We start from the raw sequence: 16,627 nt of genomic DNA, 5'->3' as shown, positions 1-16,627 counted from the left end.
ACCCACCACCTTTCAAGCACATCAACTTTTAATAGGGACCATCAGTTTACGGGGACCTGAGAGTGGAGTCACAGCATAATTAGGATAATGCTAATATTGATCATATAGGGAGCCGCTCGGCAGGGCGAGAGATGCACAATCAATTATACATTGGCATTTCCAATTAATTGACTGACTGACGGAGTTCGCTTTAGCCCAACCACCCCACCCCTCCACACACACATTCACAGTGTAGATAAGTAAAGCCACCCAGCAGTGCTTGGAGCCTGCAGCCTTTTAAATGCATCACTCCCAAAAATATGCATTGCAGTTATTTAGCTAAATCATACAGGTTAAAGACAGGGAAATACACAAGGAATGTAAGATACATTAATTGTTTGAGTCTCGTTAATGCAGCATATGCTGTATCAGTGATAACGGTGACCCATATATTAATTATAATAGCACACTGGAGGCGGCCATAAGGGAGATTCCATACGAGAGGTCCATGAAAGACACTGCACAAGGCGGAAACAGAGCGTAGACACAGACACAGATGACTAGCATATATACAGGACTAAGGCTGATACACTGGACAGACACAGATGAGTAGCATATAGGACTAAGGATGATACACTGGACAGACACAGATGAGTAGCATATACAGGACTAAGGCTGATACACTGGACAGTGGACAAAATTTTTTGCAATATTGCTAGGCAATGTTAAGGAAAAATATAACACAAATAACGGTTGCCCTTGCTTAAAAAGCATGTAACAGATACTAGACGCCTCTTATTTTAGTCTTCTGGCTTTTTACGTCCGACCTACAACATTGCCTAGAATATTACCAGTTGTATCACCTGGACTGATTAATTAAGATGGAGAATGAAGGCCATCAGAGGAAGAAATCAGACCTTCATTTGTACCAGAGTACAGACAGAGACAAACTATCAACGGACAAAGGACATTGAAAGTGTCCTCATTTACAAAACAGTCCTGCTACATTAAAAATCTGACAGATGCCTCCATTAAGTCAATAGCTACACAGAGCTCAAAATGTGTGTGTGTGTGTGTGTGTGTGTGTGTGTGTGTGTGTGTGTGTGTGTGTGTGTGTGTGTGTGTGTGTGTGTGTCACGGGTGAAGTCCACAGGAAGATTCTGATTCAGACCATTTCTCCACTCTCTATTTTTTGTTCTTACCCGACGGCCATCATCTCATTCCTCATTCGGAGCAGAGAGGCAGCCCTCCACCTCCAGCAGGTGTTGGGGTGCTCATGCAGACCACAGGCACATCCCTCACCGAGACCATGTCCATGACATTTCACATCGCACACCCCTACAAACATGTCACGCTGCGCTGCAAAACACCATTCAGATTCCCCGGTCTATGACGACTGTGTAAATTACAAAGGAAAAAAAAGAGACAGAGCCAGTGCCCCAAAGTGACCATGAAATACCACCATTTGGAACTGACAAACACTGATAGACTGCTTTTAGCGTAGATATGGTGAGAATTCACACAAATGTCAAAACTGCACCTCCTTGGTCACAGGCAGCCTGTGCAAAGGCATTTTGGAAGTCTGTACATTTCAAGTCAGAAAGTCAGAAAACATCCATATTTAAGGCTCACTGGATTTATTAGATTTGAATTTTATTTCCCATACGACCTAATTTTTTCACTTGGGTCTCGTCTCGGAAAAATAAGACAGTCTCACATAGACATAGCCAGGCAGACACACACACACACACACACACCCTTTGGGCATGAGGGCCCTAATAACAATGTGCACAAAAGCTCCTTTAGGAAATTCTACATCTGAGACTTAAATTATTAAAATCAAATTAAATGTGGCCCTCACGTAACAGCAGGGGTAATACAAATTAAAAATGGCAAGTACGTATGAAGTTTAATAGCTTTGAAAGATGAAATAATTTCACCCTGGAAAGAAATAGCACGCCATGTTGACAGCGTGGATGACGTCTGTTTATATCAATTCCCATCATAGCACTGTGCAATAAGGAAACAAAAGGTAGTTTACTGGGAATGTCTCAATCACTACAGCAATGCAGTCACCAGATACTCTTAGAGTAGACTGGGCAGTGTTAGGCATACGCTGGGTCATGTATACCACTTCCAGATCATTCTAACCTTGACCGTTATTTTTCCTACATCTTTTTTTTTCTGCTTAAACCATAATGCCCACTCAGTCTCTGAGCATGCTCAATAAGGGTGGGTGGGGTGGGGTGGGAAGGGGATTAAAATTATAATAATGGTACTACTCGTATTAACAATATGATTCTTTAACTATGGTTTGTATGCTAAGGAAAGTAGCTTATTATAGATATGAAATCTGTATATTTAGGGAAGATCAGCACAGGGACCTTTTGGAGTCAAAGGGCGGGCTTTGGTGGGAGGGCAGGGGTGGGCGGGGTCTGTTTGCTTTATAAGATCATGGTAAACTTCTGGCTTCTCGGCACAAGGAAGAGCAAAACAGTATATATATCGAGAGTATTTGAATCTGTTGTCAAAATGGAGAGCTTATGTGAGTGAGTTGGGCATTTCAGTGTTAATCCGGGGAGGGGAAAATGCTGTTTACATTTCTTTTTTTTTAAGAGGAGAGCACCATCTGTCTGCAGGATGGGCTCAGTACAGCATGGTGAACTGAAGTGATGAGCAGTACCTTTTTTTATGAAAAAAGAGAAGATGTGTTCTGTAATCGCCTGAGAAACCAAACATTTTTCTCCTGTTGAATATTTCTCAAATACTTGCTGCTTTCATTATTTAATATTGATGACAATGATTTAATTCTTTGCCAATAATGTATTTGAGCATCTATTTATTTATTTATTATTTTATATTTATTTATGTATGTATCTATTTATTTAACTTATTTGGTTGATCTTTATTGCTTTACTCATCTGTTATGTTTTGATGTATGCATCAAGAAGAAATGCTTACTGGGCTTTTCTCTTTGTCTCCTTTTTTTTCAATTTTACAATAAAAATACAAACTGGATATCCAGCTCTTCTTTTGTCCATGTCATGCATACATACCCACAGCATGAGATGGCTGTGTACTGACATTTTAAAATTACTTTAGTTTGCTTACTTCTAACAAACATACATTTACAAAAACAAATGTTTGTTATTAAAATTATATGAGAAACAATCAAGTAATGGAAGATTAGGTAGAATGAGCAACAATTTGCACGACTGCCATAAGAGATTTGTCAATTTATGAATCAGTTCATCCAACATTATGTATCTACAGTCGCATTACCAATGTGAATGAATTGTGCTATATTTAATAAACTTGCCTTCCCTTCCCTTACACCTTGAAAGTATCACACCTACTACTGTAATACTACTGTAAGTAACAACAGGTGATTGACAGTAACACCTTTCGTTTAGCGTGTGGTAAATGTCTGAAGGAGGCAACTGTGTTGAGTTTGTGCGGTAAACCCACAGAAGGGAGGGAGGGAGGAGAGGGCCCCAGCACTAAAGGAGGGAGGGAGGGAGGAGAGGGCCCCAGCACTAAAGGAGGGAGGGAGGGAGGAGAGGGCCCCAGCACTAAAGGAGGGAGGGAGGGAGGAGAGGGCCCCAGCACTAGAGGAGAGAGGGAGGGAGGGAGGGAGGAGAGGGCCCCAGCACTAAAGGAGGGAGGGAGGGAGGAGAGGGCCCCAGCACTAAAGGAGAGAGGGAGGGAGGAGAGGGAGGAGAGGGCCCCAGCACTAAAGGAGGGAGGGAGGGAGGAGAGGGCCCCAGCACTAGAGGAGGGAGGGAGGGACTGAGGAGGGCCCCATCACTAAAGGAGAGAGGGAGGGAGGAGAGGGCCCCAGCACTAAAGGAGAGAGGGAGGGAGGAGAGGAGGATAGGGCTTCACCACTAAAGGAGAGAGGGAGGGAAGGAGGATAGGGCTTCGCCAATATGAGAGAGGGAGGGAGGAGAGGGCCCCAGCACTAAAGGAGAGAGGGAGGGAAGGAGGAGAGGGCCCCACCACTATATGAAAGAGGGAGGGAGGAGAGGACCCCAGCACTAAAGGAGAGAGGGAGGGAGGGAGGCGAGGGCTTCACCACTAAAGGAGAGAGGGAGGGAAGGAGGAGAGGGCCCCACCACTATAGGAGAGAGGGAGGGAGGAGAGGGCCCCACCACTAAAGGAGAGAGGGAGGGAAGGAGGAGAGGGCCCCAGCACTAAAGGAGAGAGGGAGGGAAGGAGGAGAGGGCCCCACCACTAAAGGAGAGAGGGAGGGAGGAGAGGGCCCCAGCACTAAAGGAGAGAGGGAGGGAAGGAGGAGAGGGCCCCAGCACTAAAGGAGAGAGGGAGGGAAGGAGGAGAGGGCCCCAGCACTATAGGAGAGAGGGAGGGAAGGAGGAGAGGGCCCCACCACTAAAGGAGAGAGTGCGGGAGAGAGAAGAGGGCCCCAGCACTATTGGAGAGAGGGAGGGAGGGAGGAGAGGGCCTCACCACTAAAGGAGAGAGGGAGGGAGGGCTCAAAAAGTAGAAGCACTGGCTCATGAAATAAATTGGCCCAATTACAATAAAGTGTGGCTCTTGGTCAGTGTGCTAGCCCGGCAGTTCATCTTTATTACAATGAGTTAATGAAAATCAATCCTCCTCCTGATAAACTCTTATCTGCACGGCCTTGCCTCGGCCCCGCATGCCGGATGATAATAAATTAGGGTAATATTGCCTTTGATGAGGGAGTGAATTGCAAATTATTGTAACTTTCCAAGATTTATGATGTAGATGCCTAATATCTATGCAGCTTTTTTTCCTGCGCTTCTGGGTGTGGGGGAGCCATCTGTAAAAAAGTTTAGTGACATCGTCACATTAACAAATATATACACTCAGCAACCACCTATCCTGCCGTAGTTCAGGAGGAAGTGTCCTGATATCATTTTGTCTGATAATGCCACATGATTAACTCAGTCCATCCACGAGGGAATGTCACCTAATTGGGGGCAAGTAGCCATTCATTTTGCTATGAGTATATCAGGTATAAATAAAGTGCTCTGTGACGGCAGGATTCAGAACTAGAATCTTCCGGGAGCTCAGGTACTTTTAAACCGACAGTTGCATAACACTTTTCTGTCTGGTTATGGGACACTCCTGGAGGACACACACGCTTCCCTGAGCATTTAGGTAGTGTGTCCGAATTGCAGTGCTTATTTTAGTCAACATCAGGTAGGTGGTGTGACTAAGGAGCACACACACTCATTCTGATGCAGTGGTGACGTGGTGCAGTCAGTGCAAGCATGTTAAATTACTGTTACTATTGTGAAAGTGCAACACCAGCAAACCTCAAGCACAGATCTGCCATCTGTTCATGTGTGTGCCAGGGAGCCAACTGACAAAATGTTTGATATGTAAATGACTATGCAAAATAATAGAATATTCAAATAAGACCCATTTAATAATTACAAATATTCATCAACATTGAATATCTTTTCAATTTTGTTGAGATTGGAGTATTTGATATCTAGCTCCAGGACGATTTATTCTTTGATTGTAAAATCAAGGTCATAATTATTAACCATACACAGTAAGAACATTAATAAACAAGTGCATAAATGAATGAATGAATCTAGTGCATTCTCTATCAGCCAAAGCACATTTACATATATGATACTGTATGGCGACTTACTTCACCAGCACCCGCGTTTGATAACCACAAGGATGATGCCATGAACGACAGCTATTCCTGTACCGCTACAGCCAGTGACATTGGCTATCTGTTGGAGAGGTGACAAACATTAGGCAAGTGCTTGTGTTCGGGTCCAGTTGGGAGGTCTTAGGAAGCCAATCTGGGCACTTGTTTAAGTGTGTTTATTGGATTTTCTTTTTTTTTTCTCCTTACAAATACAGTAAACATAAGAAACAAGCTACCAGACAAAAAAATAATAATGATAAAATAAATTATATAAAATGACACACTCAAAACTAGATGGCACACTCATTGGTACATTGGCAAGGGGTATTTAGACTGGCACTCTGGCTCTATGATAAGTGTCTTGTTGTCTTTTACAGCCACAGGGAGGTCGGGACTTCGTTTTTATGTCTTATTCAGAGGACAGCACTTGACTGCATACTCCTCCACCACTGCAGTAGCCTAGGGCACTAGGGTCGGCACAGCCCACCTGGTCCTCTTCCAGTGGCAACCAGTGCAGCATTGTGAACTGAACTGACATGCAGTACATTTTCTTCTGAAAAAAAAAGAGAAGATGTGTGCTCTGGACTCCCCTGAGAAACCAGTAGAAACCCAGTCATTCTCCATCCAGGCACTGGCCGGGCTATTAGCAGCTCTGCTTCACTGGACTTCCTAGTGTTCACTTAAGGTTGGTCTAGCTCACTGTTTTACAGCATACAGTAGCCTATAACCAATCAATTTGTTTATAATTATAATAATAATAATAATAATCATGAAATGTATGAGATGGTTAGGCCTAATATTTAGCTTAGGCTAGTTAGTCGAATTATCAATACAACGCAAATGTGCCAATGTAACATTGTTTGGTATTCAGAAAATGTTTTTAAGAAAAGTCCTCTGTTTTTTTTATTGTGAAAGGGATTTCTACCATGAAAAGTCTAGCATCATTTTTTAATCTTCCCTGTTCTTCTAGTTGTTTGGATAAACCACAAATAAGATTTAGCTTTACTGGCTTTCATATGACAAAATTAACTCATTTAAAACAGTTGGACAGTTATGAATTTGGGGTTGTTTTTTCAGCATTAAGTGGATTGGCGGGATCAAGGACATGCAAAAAGACAGCCATCAATCTAACTATTAACCATCAAGGAGAGGTCAGCTTCTTCACAGCCGATTTATCTTGCCAAATGCTCTATTAATATTAAATTAATTCCTCTTTGGTGAATATCAATCATTCAAGAGGGCCTCTTAAAATCATTAGCAAAATAATTGTCCTTGTTTATGAGAAGAGGCAAAGTGAGCCACTCATTGGCAATTTAGCTTTTCTCCAGTCCTGTTACAAAACGATGAAGTCCTGTGGTGCTCAAATGAAAGCGTTGTGGGAACATAGTGTTACACATGACTTCTAAAAATCGACCTTCTTCCGTTCCATTACAATCCGTATACGTTTTAGGTTGGCAATTGTAAATATCTTTTTTATTATTATTTTATTCTTCGATGTCTATAGTTTGGTGATTAACATCTGTGACTTACATCAAAGACAATGAAACACTTCCAAGGATATTTGGACAAAATTTGTCTGCTAGTAATAGACAGCCGATCGAGTTTAGTAATGGTCAAAGTTACCAAATGTTTAGGTCTCTGTTGCTCCGGAAAGCCGCCATTGGAATTGATGGAAACCTAATGGAAGCTATTATACATTTAGACATCATGCTGCCTCCTGCTGGTCAGACTGACATACTTCATGTCATTCTCAGCTCCTTAAATGGAGGGCGGTAGTGCCTCAAGGGTGAATGTCATTATGATGATGGCAAAACAAGCCAGATGAATAGAACCCACAGTCAGGCCAGTTAACCACTGGTGGCAAACACATTACAAATAGAAATGACACAGAATACAAAAGACCCAACCCTGAGGATTACAAATGGGGTTTAAGCTATCAAACTCTAAGTAAACAAGTGATGTGACACTGGAATAGGCAAATACATTTGTTTTAAAAACTTTATGACTATCACAGTGTGGAAACAAAAACTAAACTGGTCATGAACAGATGTTTCTTTGTGTGCAAATGTATTTAATTTATAAAGTGGCATATATTTTTTCCTAAGAGTCATGTCTACCTCAAAGCCCAGAGAAACATTTAGCACTCTTTCAACTAGCTAGTGCAGCACGCCAGTCACATCTCCATTCACACACACACACACACACCTCACCTCTCCACACTGTGTACAGTGCTGACTACATGCCAGCAAGAGAATCCTTTTTCTGGGCCATCCAAGAAATCCCTTTCGTAAATGAATGAATTATCATGTAAAGTGTGTGTCCATGAGAAGAATGAAACAGCTGCAGGTGGCTCCAATAGATTGGACGTACCTGGGTGGACAGGGGCATCTTCCACGGCCTAAATGTTCACACACTAATACCAGGACCTCCTCCGGGACCACTGGTCCCCATGGCGGAGGCAGACAAGCTCCCGTGCCCATAACGTCAAGATCAAACACAGTTTAACATCTGTGGTAACATGACAGCCATATCGGGCTGTTATTAAAACCAACAGGAATCACTAGCTAGTGACTCCAGACTGGAAACAAAATGTCCAGGAGCTCAAACAACCATTAGCCATTAAGGAGGTAATACCCTCTCATCAGGGTTTTTTTTAGTGTTTTCTTTGTGTACAGTTTAATATTGGAGTTGTCTTGGTAATCTGTAGAAGGGCAAGGAAAAAGTTCTTTCCCACTTTGGTGTACAGAAAATAGACATAAACAAACAGGGTGTGCCCAACGCTTTTAATATGGAAGGGATTACAATGTAAAACATATTAGTTCACTTATAATATGGATTAAAAAAAAAGCACTAGATCACATTGTATGCAACACATCACAGTTAAATCATCTATACACAGGCAAATGTACACATTATAAACACATATATACACTCTTTCAATATATTATTATATAAAGAATTTGTTTCTTTATCTTAAAACAATGAAGGAAGCAGAGCAGCTTGAAGAGGGAGTGTTTGTTTTTTAACTGCTGTAAACATGAAAGATCTTTTCAAAGTACCAGCATCGCCAAGAACATGTGATTATAGGTAGCATTTCCTAAAAGTTGTTGGATCCCATCGGACATATTCACGACAAATATGCCATTTTTACGGGGCTCTAAATGTTTACCATTAAGTGCCTTACAATCTTCAACTGCGTACTGCACACAGGGCCTATATGTTTACCAGGGACCAGACAGTTGTCACGCGAACGGGAGACAATAACAATCTGCAGTATTTTGTGATTTGCCAGTGCCGCATTTGTAGGGTAAAGGGTAGTGTAGCGAAGTGTACCGTTAGTGTTTCAATTCTGCCATCTGTCCACAATGGCCTTAAATCACTTTTTTTTTTATACATTTTGCATAGCTGCCTTTACAATCCAAGGAACCCATGCAATAGTTACATTCACATTCAGACTAGTGTGTTTTTATCTTTCCTTTTCTTTTTCCTAAGTGTATACAAGTCACACAGGAAGTGTGGCAGATGGTAGCAATGAAAATGGTCCATGTGCTCCGACTTCGTAGTGTTTTCCCAAGACCTTCTCCCGGATGGCAGCTGCTGCTGCCGCTCAGAGGAATCCTCCTTGTGAAGGTCAAACCCAGCACAGTCTCATTCCAGACAAAAGGTGTCCACTCTCTTAAAGCATTCCCTCCTCAAGCTGTCGTCATCTGGGTCCACCTTCTCCAGCCCGTTCTAAACGAGCAGCATCGCTGCCAACAGGAGGAGCAGGGAGTGTGTGGAGACCTGGGCTCCCATGGTGGAGCCCAGCGCACCCGAGCTCGAGCCCCCGGTGCTGGGCACATTGTTGGGTGTCCTGGGGGGGTTCTGCTTCAGCCTGCTGGGCGGCAGTGCCTTGAGGTCCTCCAGCGCCCCGAAGGCGGCCATGGAGAACTCGGGGTCGCCAGTGGTGAGCAGGTCGAAGACGCACGACTGGAAGTAGACGTCCTCCACCTGCAAAGTCTCGCGACACTTGGTTGTGGCCCGCTCCACGCTGTAGACCTGGTGAGGCGGCGGCAGGCCTGCGGGGCCCTGGGGGACGGTGTTGGGGGGGCCCTGCCGGTGCAGCGTGTGCTCCTGGATGAGCTCGTTGCGCGGGCAGCCGTGCAGGCACAGCTGCAGGCCGCCGCTCTCCTCGGCCGGCCCCAGTAAGTCCTCGGGCATGCGGATGGCGAAGGTCAGGTAGCGACCCACGCGGCGCACGATGATGGACGTGCCGATGTGGCGCGCCTGCAGCCTGACCTGACGGCCCCCGAGGCCGCTGTTGTGCTCAGAGATCCACAGGCTGCCCCCCTCGCCCCCTCCGCCACTGGCAGCACTGCCACTGCCACGCGAGCCGTCCTGGAAGGCAGAGGGCAGGTCCTCTGTGGTGGCTTGGTAGACCTTCTGCTCGGTGCAGCCGAGGTAAGCCTTAAATATCACAGTTATCTGAGGGGGAGAGGGAGAGAGATTATGTCAGTTAGAATTCACATTGCCCTTTTCGTGACAAAGACATAATAGGTCAAAGAAAGCTATACACTAAAACCCATTCAAGACTAAGAGCAGGGTGCCATTCTGGGGGCCTCGCGTTTTTCCTCAGACGATCAAAATCAGTTAATTTTAAAAGTTTCAAAGTTCTCCATAAGCCAAAGGCAACATCAACACACCAAGCTATGCCTTACAGCATATATTAGCATACATTCCCACCCGTCTTCCTGTACTGCTCTGATAGAACAATTAGTATTTGTTCACTAACGCAGAGACACTTAGATAAACTTCAAAACATCGATACAGTGTGGTTTCGCAATATTGTTCATCACAATATTATATTAATACAACGTTGGCAAGTACCACGATATTTATTTATTATGATTTTTATTTTGGTACGTATGTCTTCTCTGATAACATTAGTTCTTAAGTCCACAATATGGCTCAAGACCTTGTCTTCCTCTTGCTCTTGTCAAACGGAAATTGGAACGAAAGACAGTCAAGAACAAATGAACTGTGCCAAGATGCCTGCAGAGACTTCCAGCATACTAAACATAATATATGGGAGAAATGAATTGCAATGTATCGTAGATTCGAAACGCAAAAGGCCTAATTGCGTAAAATGTAAAGAATCGCAATAATGTTGACCCGTGGCCTAAATATCATGATGGTATCATATTGTATACTCTGTGGCAAATCCCACCCCTATTTCCCATAATCCTTGAGAAAAGCTGCCACAAATGCATTAAAATCTAGGTCTAAACCTGAACACTGCTTAGGTCAAAGCTAGCTACAAGACCTGAGACAGATGTGTCCATGGGTGCATCAGATCTACATTAGACCATCCATTTCAGGCCCAACACTGGAGCCAGTATAGGAGGATATATTGATGGATGGCAAGAGGTCAGAGTATAACACTTGAGCAAAATTACACGCTGTAGTAAATCAACAAGAGCACAGGGCAGATGAACCTCGATTTTATTTCGGGAAATCCCATTTATCAATCAGTCTGACAAAGATATATATATATATATATATATATATATAAAAAAGCTTCCCTTACATAAAACATCACTTTAGACTTAAGACATGATCAGTGATTGGACCATGTTAACAAGAAGATTGTGTGTGCATACCAAGTACCTGGCTACTGTCAAGCCCTAAGTGACCAAGATGCACTATGCATTTTAAAGCAGCAGCAGATTAAGGGTGACAACATAATGGACCGACCCATCTGAGTGAATGTAGCTGTTTGTTCAGTGTGAAAGCAACCGGATGTGAGCATTAGTGGAAACAAGCCATGCATGCCCCCACAGAACAGCAGAAGGGGCTTGAGCTCACCTTGCTGGTTGCCGTGGCGCTGGAGCCCTGCACCACAGGCACGTTGGTCACCTGCACGGACAGGTAGCGGTTGTCGATGAGCGGCCAGGCGCCCTCCACCTTGCAGGTCTGGAACTCGTCGCGGAAGGTGCGCAGGTGCGGGTCGCCAAACAGGCCACAGTGGGCGTACTTCTTGTGCTGCCCTGCGGGGCCCTGGGCCAACGCGCGGCTCTCGTAGTCGCACAGCTGCGAGGCGACTGGCCGTGAGGTGCTGGGCGCCTTGACGGGCGACGTGGGCCCGTCGCTGGAGCAGTTGTGCTGCGAGAAGAGCTCACGGATGCTCAGCAGCGCGGCGTGGTAGGTGAGGTCGCCGTGGCAGCCGCGCGACGTGCGGCGCGTGCACTGAGAGTAGGCGCGCAACGCCGTGCAGAAGTCCACGTCGGTCACCGTGCCGCCCTCGTCATGCAGGCCACCGGAGGGCGATGTGGAGGCCACATACTCCGAGTTGCAGCGCTGGATCCGACATTGCTGGCAGTATGCTAAGGGAGGGGGGAGAGAGTGGGCAGATGTTACACATTTGTCAACCAAAAAGCCACCCTCCCAATGCATGACCAAAGCTCTTTTTTAACGCCTCAACAACTTTGCTTTTATCCAACTTTCCTTGAATTCTGTAGTTAAAAACTCTCTTCACAGGACAGCAGGATGTTCCTCTTAATGGTAAATGATGAAAACTTTTGTTATAATTCTCACAAACACAAAAAACTATTATATGTACTGTTGGCTCCAATATTGCCTTTCAAAATGCAATTCAGACATGTACCAATACCCCAATAACCAAAACAAATCTTAGAAGAAGACCCCATTTGGCAAGTAATGAAATGGGCTAAACCTTTAAGAGTGCTTCCTTAACTGTTGAATGTGGTTTTGAATATCCCTAGGCTTAAAGGACTGAAACAGTGATGTGCTGTCCACTTGATATTGAGAGAAAATGGAGGTCTGAGAAACAGGAAATGCAATTGAGCTTCCGGTTGTTAGTGCAAGGGAGGGGGATACTGGCTACAGTTACAAATATTTCACTTTCCACTTCCATGGCTTTATGCCTGGCCACACTGGAAAAATGCTGGCCAGGGCCAGAATCTACTAAGGCTACATATGTACAAATCCTCATTTTGAAGTGTTGCTTCCACGCATGGGACCATGCTAAAATAAAAGTCAAAACTTTTTCATCAATACAGTGGTTTCCCTTCTCCCTCCAGAATTGCTTGTTTACTTGGTAGCAGTGGGAAGAGTTGGCAGCAGTTTACTTTTTCAATCAACCAGCAATTTTGCTCCCTGAATTCAATTTTCTTGGGCATTTTAAACACGTGCCCACCTTTTTTTCCCTCTTCTAACCGCATATAAAAACATTGAAAAGCATGCAATGAAGTCATCCACTCATCACAAACAGTATAAGTGAATTCACTGAAGTAGGCCAAACCTTGAAAACAGTTGTAAACAAGTTGGGGACCGTGTTGTCATTGGGACCTGTGCATGTATACAACATGCAACATCAGCAACTTTTTAAGACTATGATGGCATCATGTGTGCCAGTTTCATGGCTTTTAAGTTGGGCCTACTGTGTGAGGGGCTAGGGCTATACAATATTAATAATATATGAATGCGGCATGTGTGATTGAGAAGTTTTGTGTTCTAAATGCTGCAGCTCAACAAGATCAAACAAGTTCAGTGTTTAATTAAACAAATCAACTGAGACCTGTGTAAAGTGTCCTTGACAAAATGTGTGAATTAAGAAGTTAATATGAGAGATGTGTGCTGAATTTTAACTAAAAGAAGTTCTTGCGTGTATGGCTGCACTTGAGATAACTGGATTTGACACAGGCTACTTTAAAGGTTACATTTTCCTTTTTTTGGAGTGTACATATGGCGATGAGACAAGTTTTCCACTCTCATTTTCTTTCACCTAACGCCTCGCTTTTCATAAGCAAGCCTCCCTCTGAAGGTCTGAGCTGGAGCAGCGGATAGTCACCCCATTAAGAGGATGTTTGTGATTAGCTGACACTTGGCTGCAGCTTATGTGCAAAGAACCTTACAAGCTGTTCTGCACTAAAGATTATAGCAGTTTGCACCACCAAAACATTCCCTGGGTGAGTCATCAAAAAATATATTTATTTTTATAAATGGTGCGCAGCTAACCAACAGGGAAAATAAACAAGTATTTACATTTACAACTTCACTTCTTTCATGACAGGTGTTCAGCAAAGCACAGATGATGCTCTGTAGCTGAAACTGACTGCATATCATTAAAGAAAATGTGATTATAAACTGAATAAGCATTCTTCTTTGTCATTCTTACATTTGCACTACCTTCAGAAGACTCACTGTAGCTTGCCAGTAACCATGAAAGAGTAGCCTACCTACATGGAGCTGATGTCACTGCAGTTGTCAATGTATAAACTTGACATCGTTCAACCATGACTTGTAATTGTGATTATGGAAGAGAGCTTTGTTTTGACAATAAACCGGTTTAATATGACTGAATGTTACATGTGTAGATTTGGAGGTTGAAATGCTTTTCAATGCCGTTGTACAGACAACGGAACAGAGATCAAGCTAAATATTTTTTTTTAAGGGCAGACACTGATATGGCTATTTTACTTCTTAGGATGGACAATGAAATCCCCAAGCAAACAGGGAATTAAAGAGACCTCTCACGGCTAAAACAGCTACATTAGGCAAACTCCCTAACCTAGCCTATACCACATAGTAATGCATGAGTAAATGACTAACCTATTTGTTTAATTATGTTGTATTTCAGCAGAGGTAGTTATGTCAGTGGTGTCGTCCCGCCTCGCCTCACAGTATGCTCCCCAGACCCCACAGATGCCAGAACTAGTTATGTGATAGGCTAATCATGGGCTGTGCTGCTATTAGACTGAAATGCATTGATACCATATTCTGTATCTCAATATGAATCCCTCTAGGTCTCAACACATTTCTATTCAAAAGAAGGTTATAAATAAGGGGCAAAACTTTATATCTTTGGACATATACTACAGACTTTTGAGTTTTCAGAAAACTTGTATCAGAAATAAATATGGTACTAAGCTTTTAGCAATTTAACTATAAAACACTTTAAGTAAATAAGTAAAGAAAATCATAATGTAATTTAGTATTGTATTGCCCTCTACTGCCAGACAAGAGAACCCTCATTTCAATGAAAGCATCATGAAGTCAGGCTGCATTCAGAGTTTTACTTGCACGCATTTTAGGGTTGGCTTTTCTGGGGAACTTGGAAGAGGTGATCAACCTTTTTCTAATTGAAAGAGGGCTACACGACCAAACACACAATAAACTCATTGAAAAGTAGAGACCCTTACCAACGTGGCTTTCGAATAACTAATGGCACATGGTTATTTTAAGTGAAATCATTTTAGCAAGTCTATATGCAAAAATGACCTGAGAGACCGCTGACCACTGCTAAAATGTCAATCTACAGAAATGAGATGTGTACGGAGTATGACAGATTTTACTTGTATGCAACCAGTACAATAACGGAAAAAGGGTATGGGATATTTTGCAAACAATCTGGCCCTCATTGACTGTACATTAATGTCAGATTTGAAACTTCAACAGGTATGCAATGGAACTAAATTACGTACCTTTCAACAAGTTAAAAACTAAAACTACAACTCTATAAAGTTTATCACATCAGCTCACTTTATCGATTATTATCCAAGTAAAAAAATGTGTCCACTTAAACAGACTAAAGGTGCAGATTATTGAAAGATTCCCATTTCACTTGGTAAATAATAAATTAGATTATGATCAGGGAATACTCGAAATTCGTATCGAAGTTCACACATCAATTTGTCGACAGTCTGCCCGCGCGACATTCGCGTCACAACGATAGAAGACACAAACGTTCAGCTTGCGTTACATAGGGAAAATTCACAGGGAGAACAATGACATAGTTTAGATACAAGTCTAATGTTTCTTTTAATGCAACATAGTAAGTCAAAGAACATATTAGCACAACAATATCAGCATCCCTGAGCGTGAGCTCACGTTACCTTTCCTTACAAGATATAACTATTGCTAGTAAAGCCATCTAACAACGAAACAGAAAAACAAGGGCAAAAGTTTACCAGCTCCCAGGTACGTTTACGGGGTTAGTTTCATTAAAACTCCAACCTTATATGAGAGCAGATTCGGCTGCCTCATTAGTCTAACATGTAAACTATTATAACACGGTACGGTAATAACTTTTTAACGAATTCGTCGTAACATTTTTACTATACAAACATAGCTGACGAGCTAGCTAGCTATTGTAGCTGGCTACAACTCGCTATCAATGCAAATGTCGCTAACTCTGCTAGCTAGCTCGTGACCAGGTGCATAAAGCCAAGGTACAGCAGAGGCGTTAGCCTGCTAACAGTGAAAGCTAGTTCAGAAAGGAAGGAGAGCATTTATCGCAATCCTGGTGGAGACCCTGAGTGCGAAACAGACAGGTGACGTTAGAGTTAAGATAATACATTCGTTTTTATCCAGGTCATGCTATGCTTGTCAATTTCACAACCATTAGTAATAACTTAATTCGCGATTGGGACAACATTAACTGTCCAACAAGCTCGAGTCGGCTAACACGCTGTGGGCCATAGCTAACGCGAAGTTCCATGACTTCAGGGTGCGGGAATTTTTCCCCTATCCAAACTAGTAAAATGACTAAGGGCAAGGCTTACCTGGTCGCAACAGCAAGGAAAGTAAAACCATCACTAAAGAAATCCAGTTCCAAAGCTTCCGCTTAGCCAAGTTGTGAGATCCGCTTTTCCCCATGCCAATCCATTCAGTTAGATTGAAGTTCTTCGACTGCGGCTCATCGGCGTTGAAGCTGCGGGAAACCAGACTAAAATTTTCATCCCTGCTTCTGGGATTGTCATTCAGAGAGGACTACTCTGTGCTCCCTTACATGGGAGGAGTCTGGAGTAAACCAGCCTTCAAATTAGTTCCTGACCAATGAAGCCGAAATCATCAGTATATAGATATACTTTTTTTCATTTAGACACTTTTTAAAATAATAAGACAGCTCAAAGAAATGTAAACTTATTCAAAAAGTAAAAAATAATTGTAACAGATGCATATGATATGTCTTTAAGAGGATATACATTTAAGAGA

The 16,627-nt window shown here is 43.0% G+C and overlaps 1 protein-coding gene across 1 annotated transcript; it reads right to left on the bottom strand.

Annotated features, from left to right (window-relative positions):
• Positions 1–8,401: 8,401 nt before the first annotated feature.
• Positions 8,402–16,342, bottom strand: rgmd (RGM domain family, member D). Its single transcript, XM_080831808.1, has 3 exons — positions 16,195–16,342; positions 11,477–11,994; positions 8,402–10,096 (listed from the first exon to the last, which is right to left on the bottom strand). The coding sequence occupies exons 1-3, from the start codon at positions 16,286–16,288 to the stop codon at positions 9,365–9,367; spliced, it is 1,344 nt and encodes a 447-aa protein (XP_080687934.1). The 5' UTR covers positions 16,289–16,342; the 3' UTR covers positions 8,402–9,364.
• Positions 16,343–16,627: the final 285 nt, after the last annotated feature.

This window comes from Sprattus sprattus (genome assembly GCF_963457725.1).
Source record: "Sprattus sprattus genome assembly, chromosome: 2".
NCBI classification, from domain to species: domain Eukaryota; kingdom Metazoa; phylum Chordata; class Actinopteri; order Clupeiformes; family Clupeidae; genus Sprattus; species Sprattus sprattus.
This window is presented reverse-complemented; position numbering and strand designations above follow the sequence as displayed.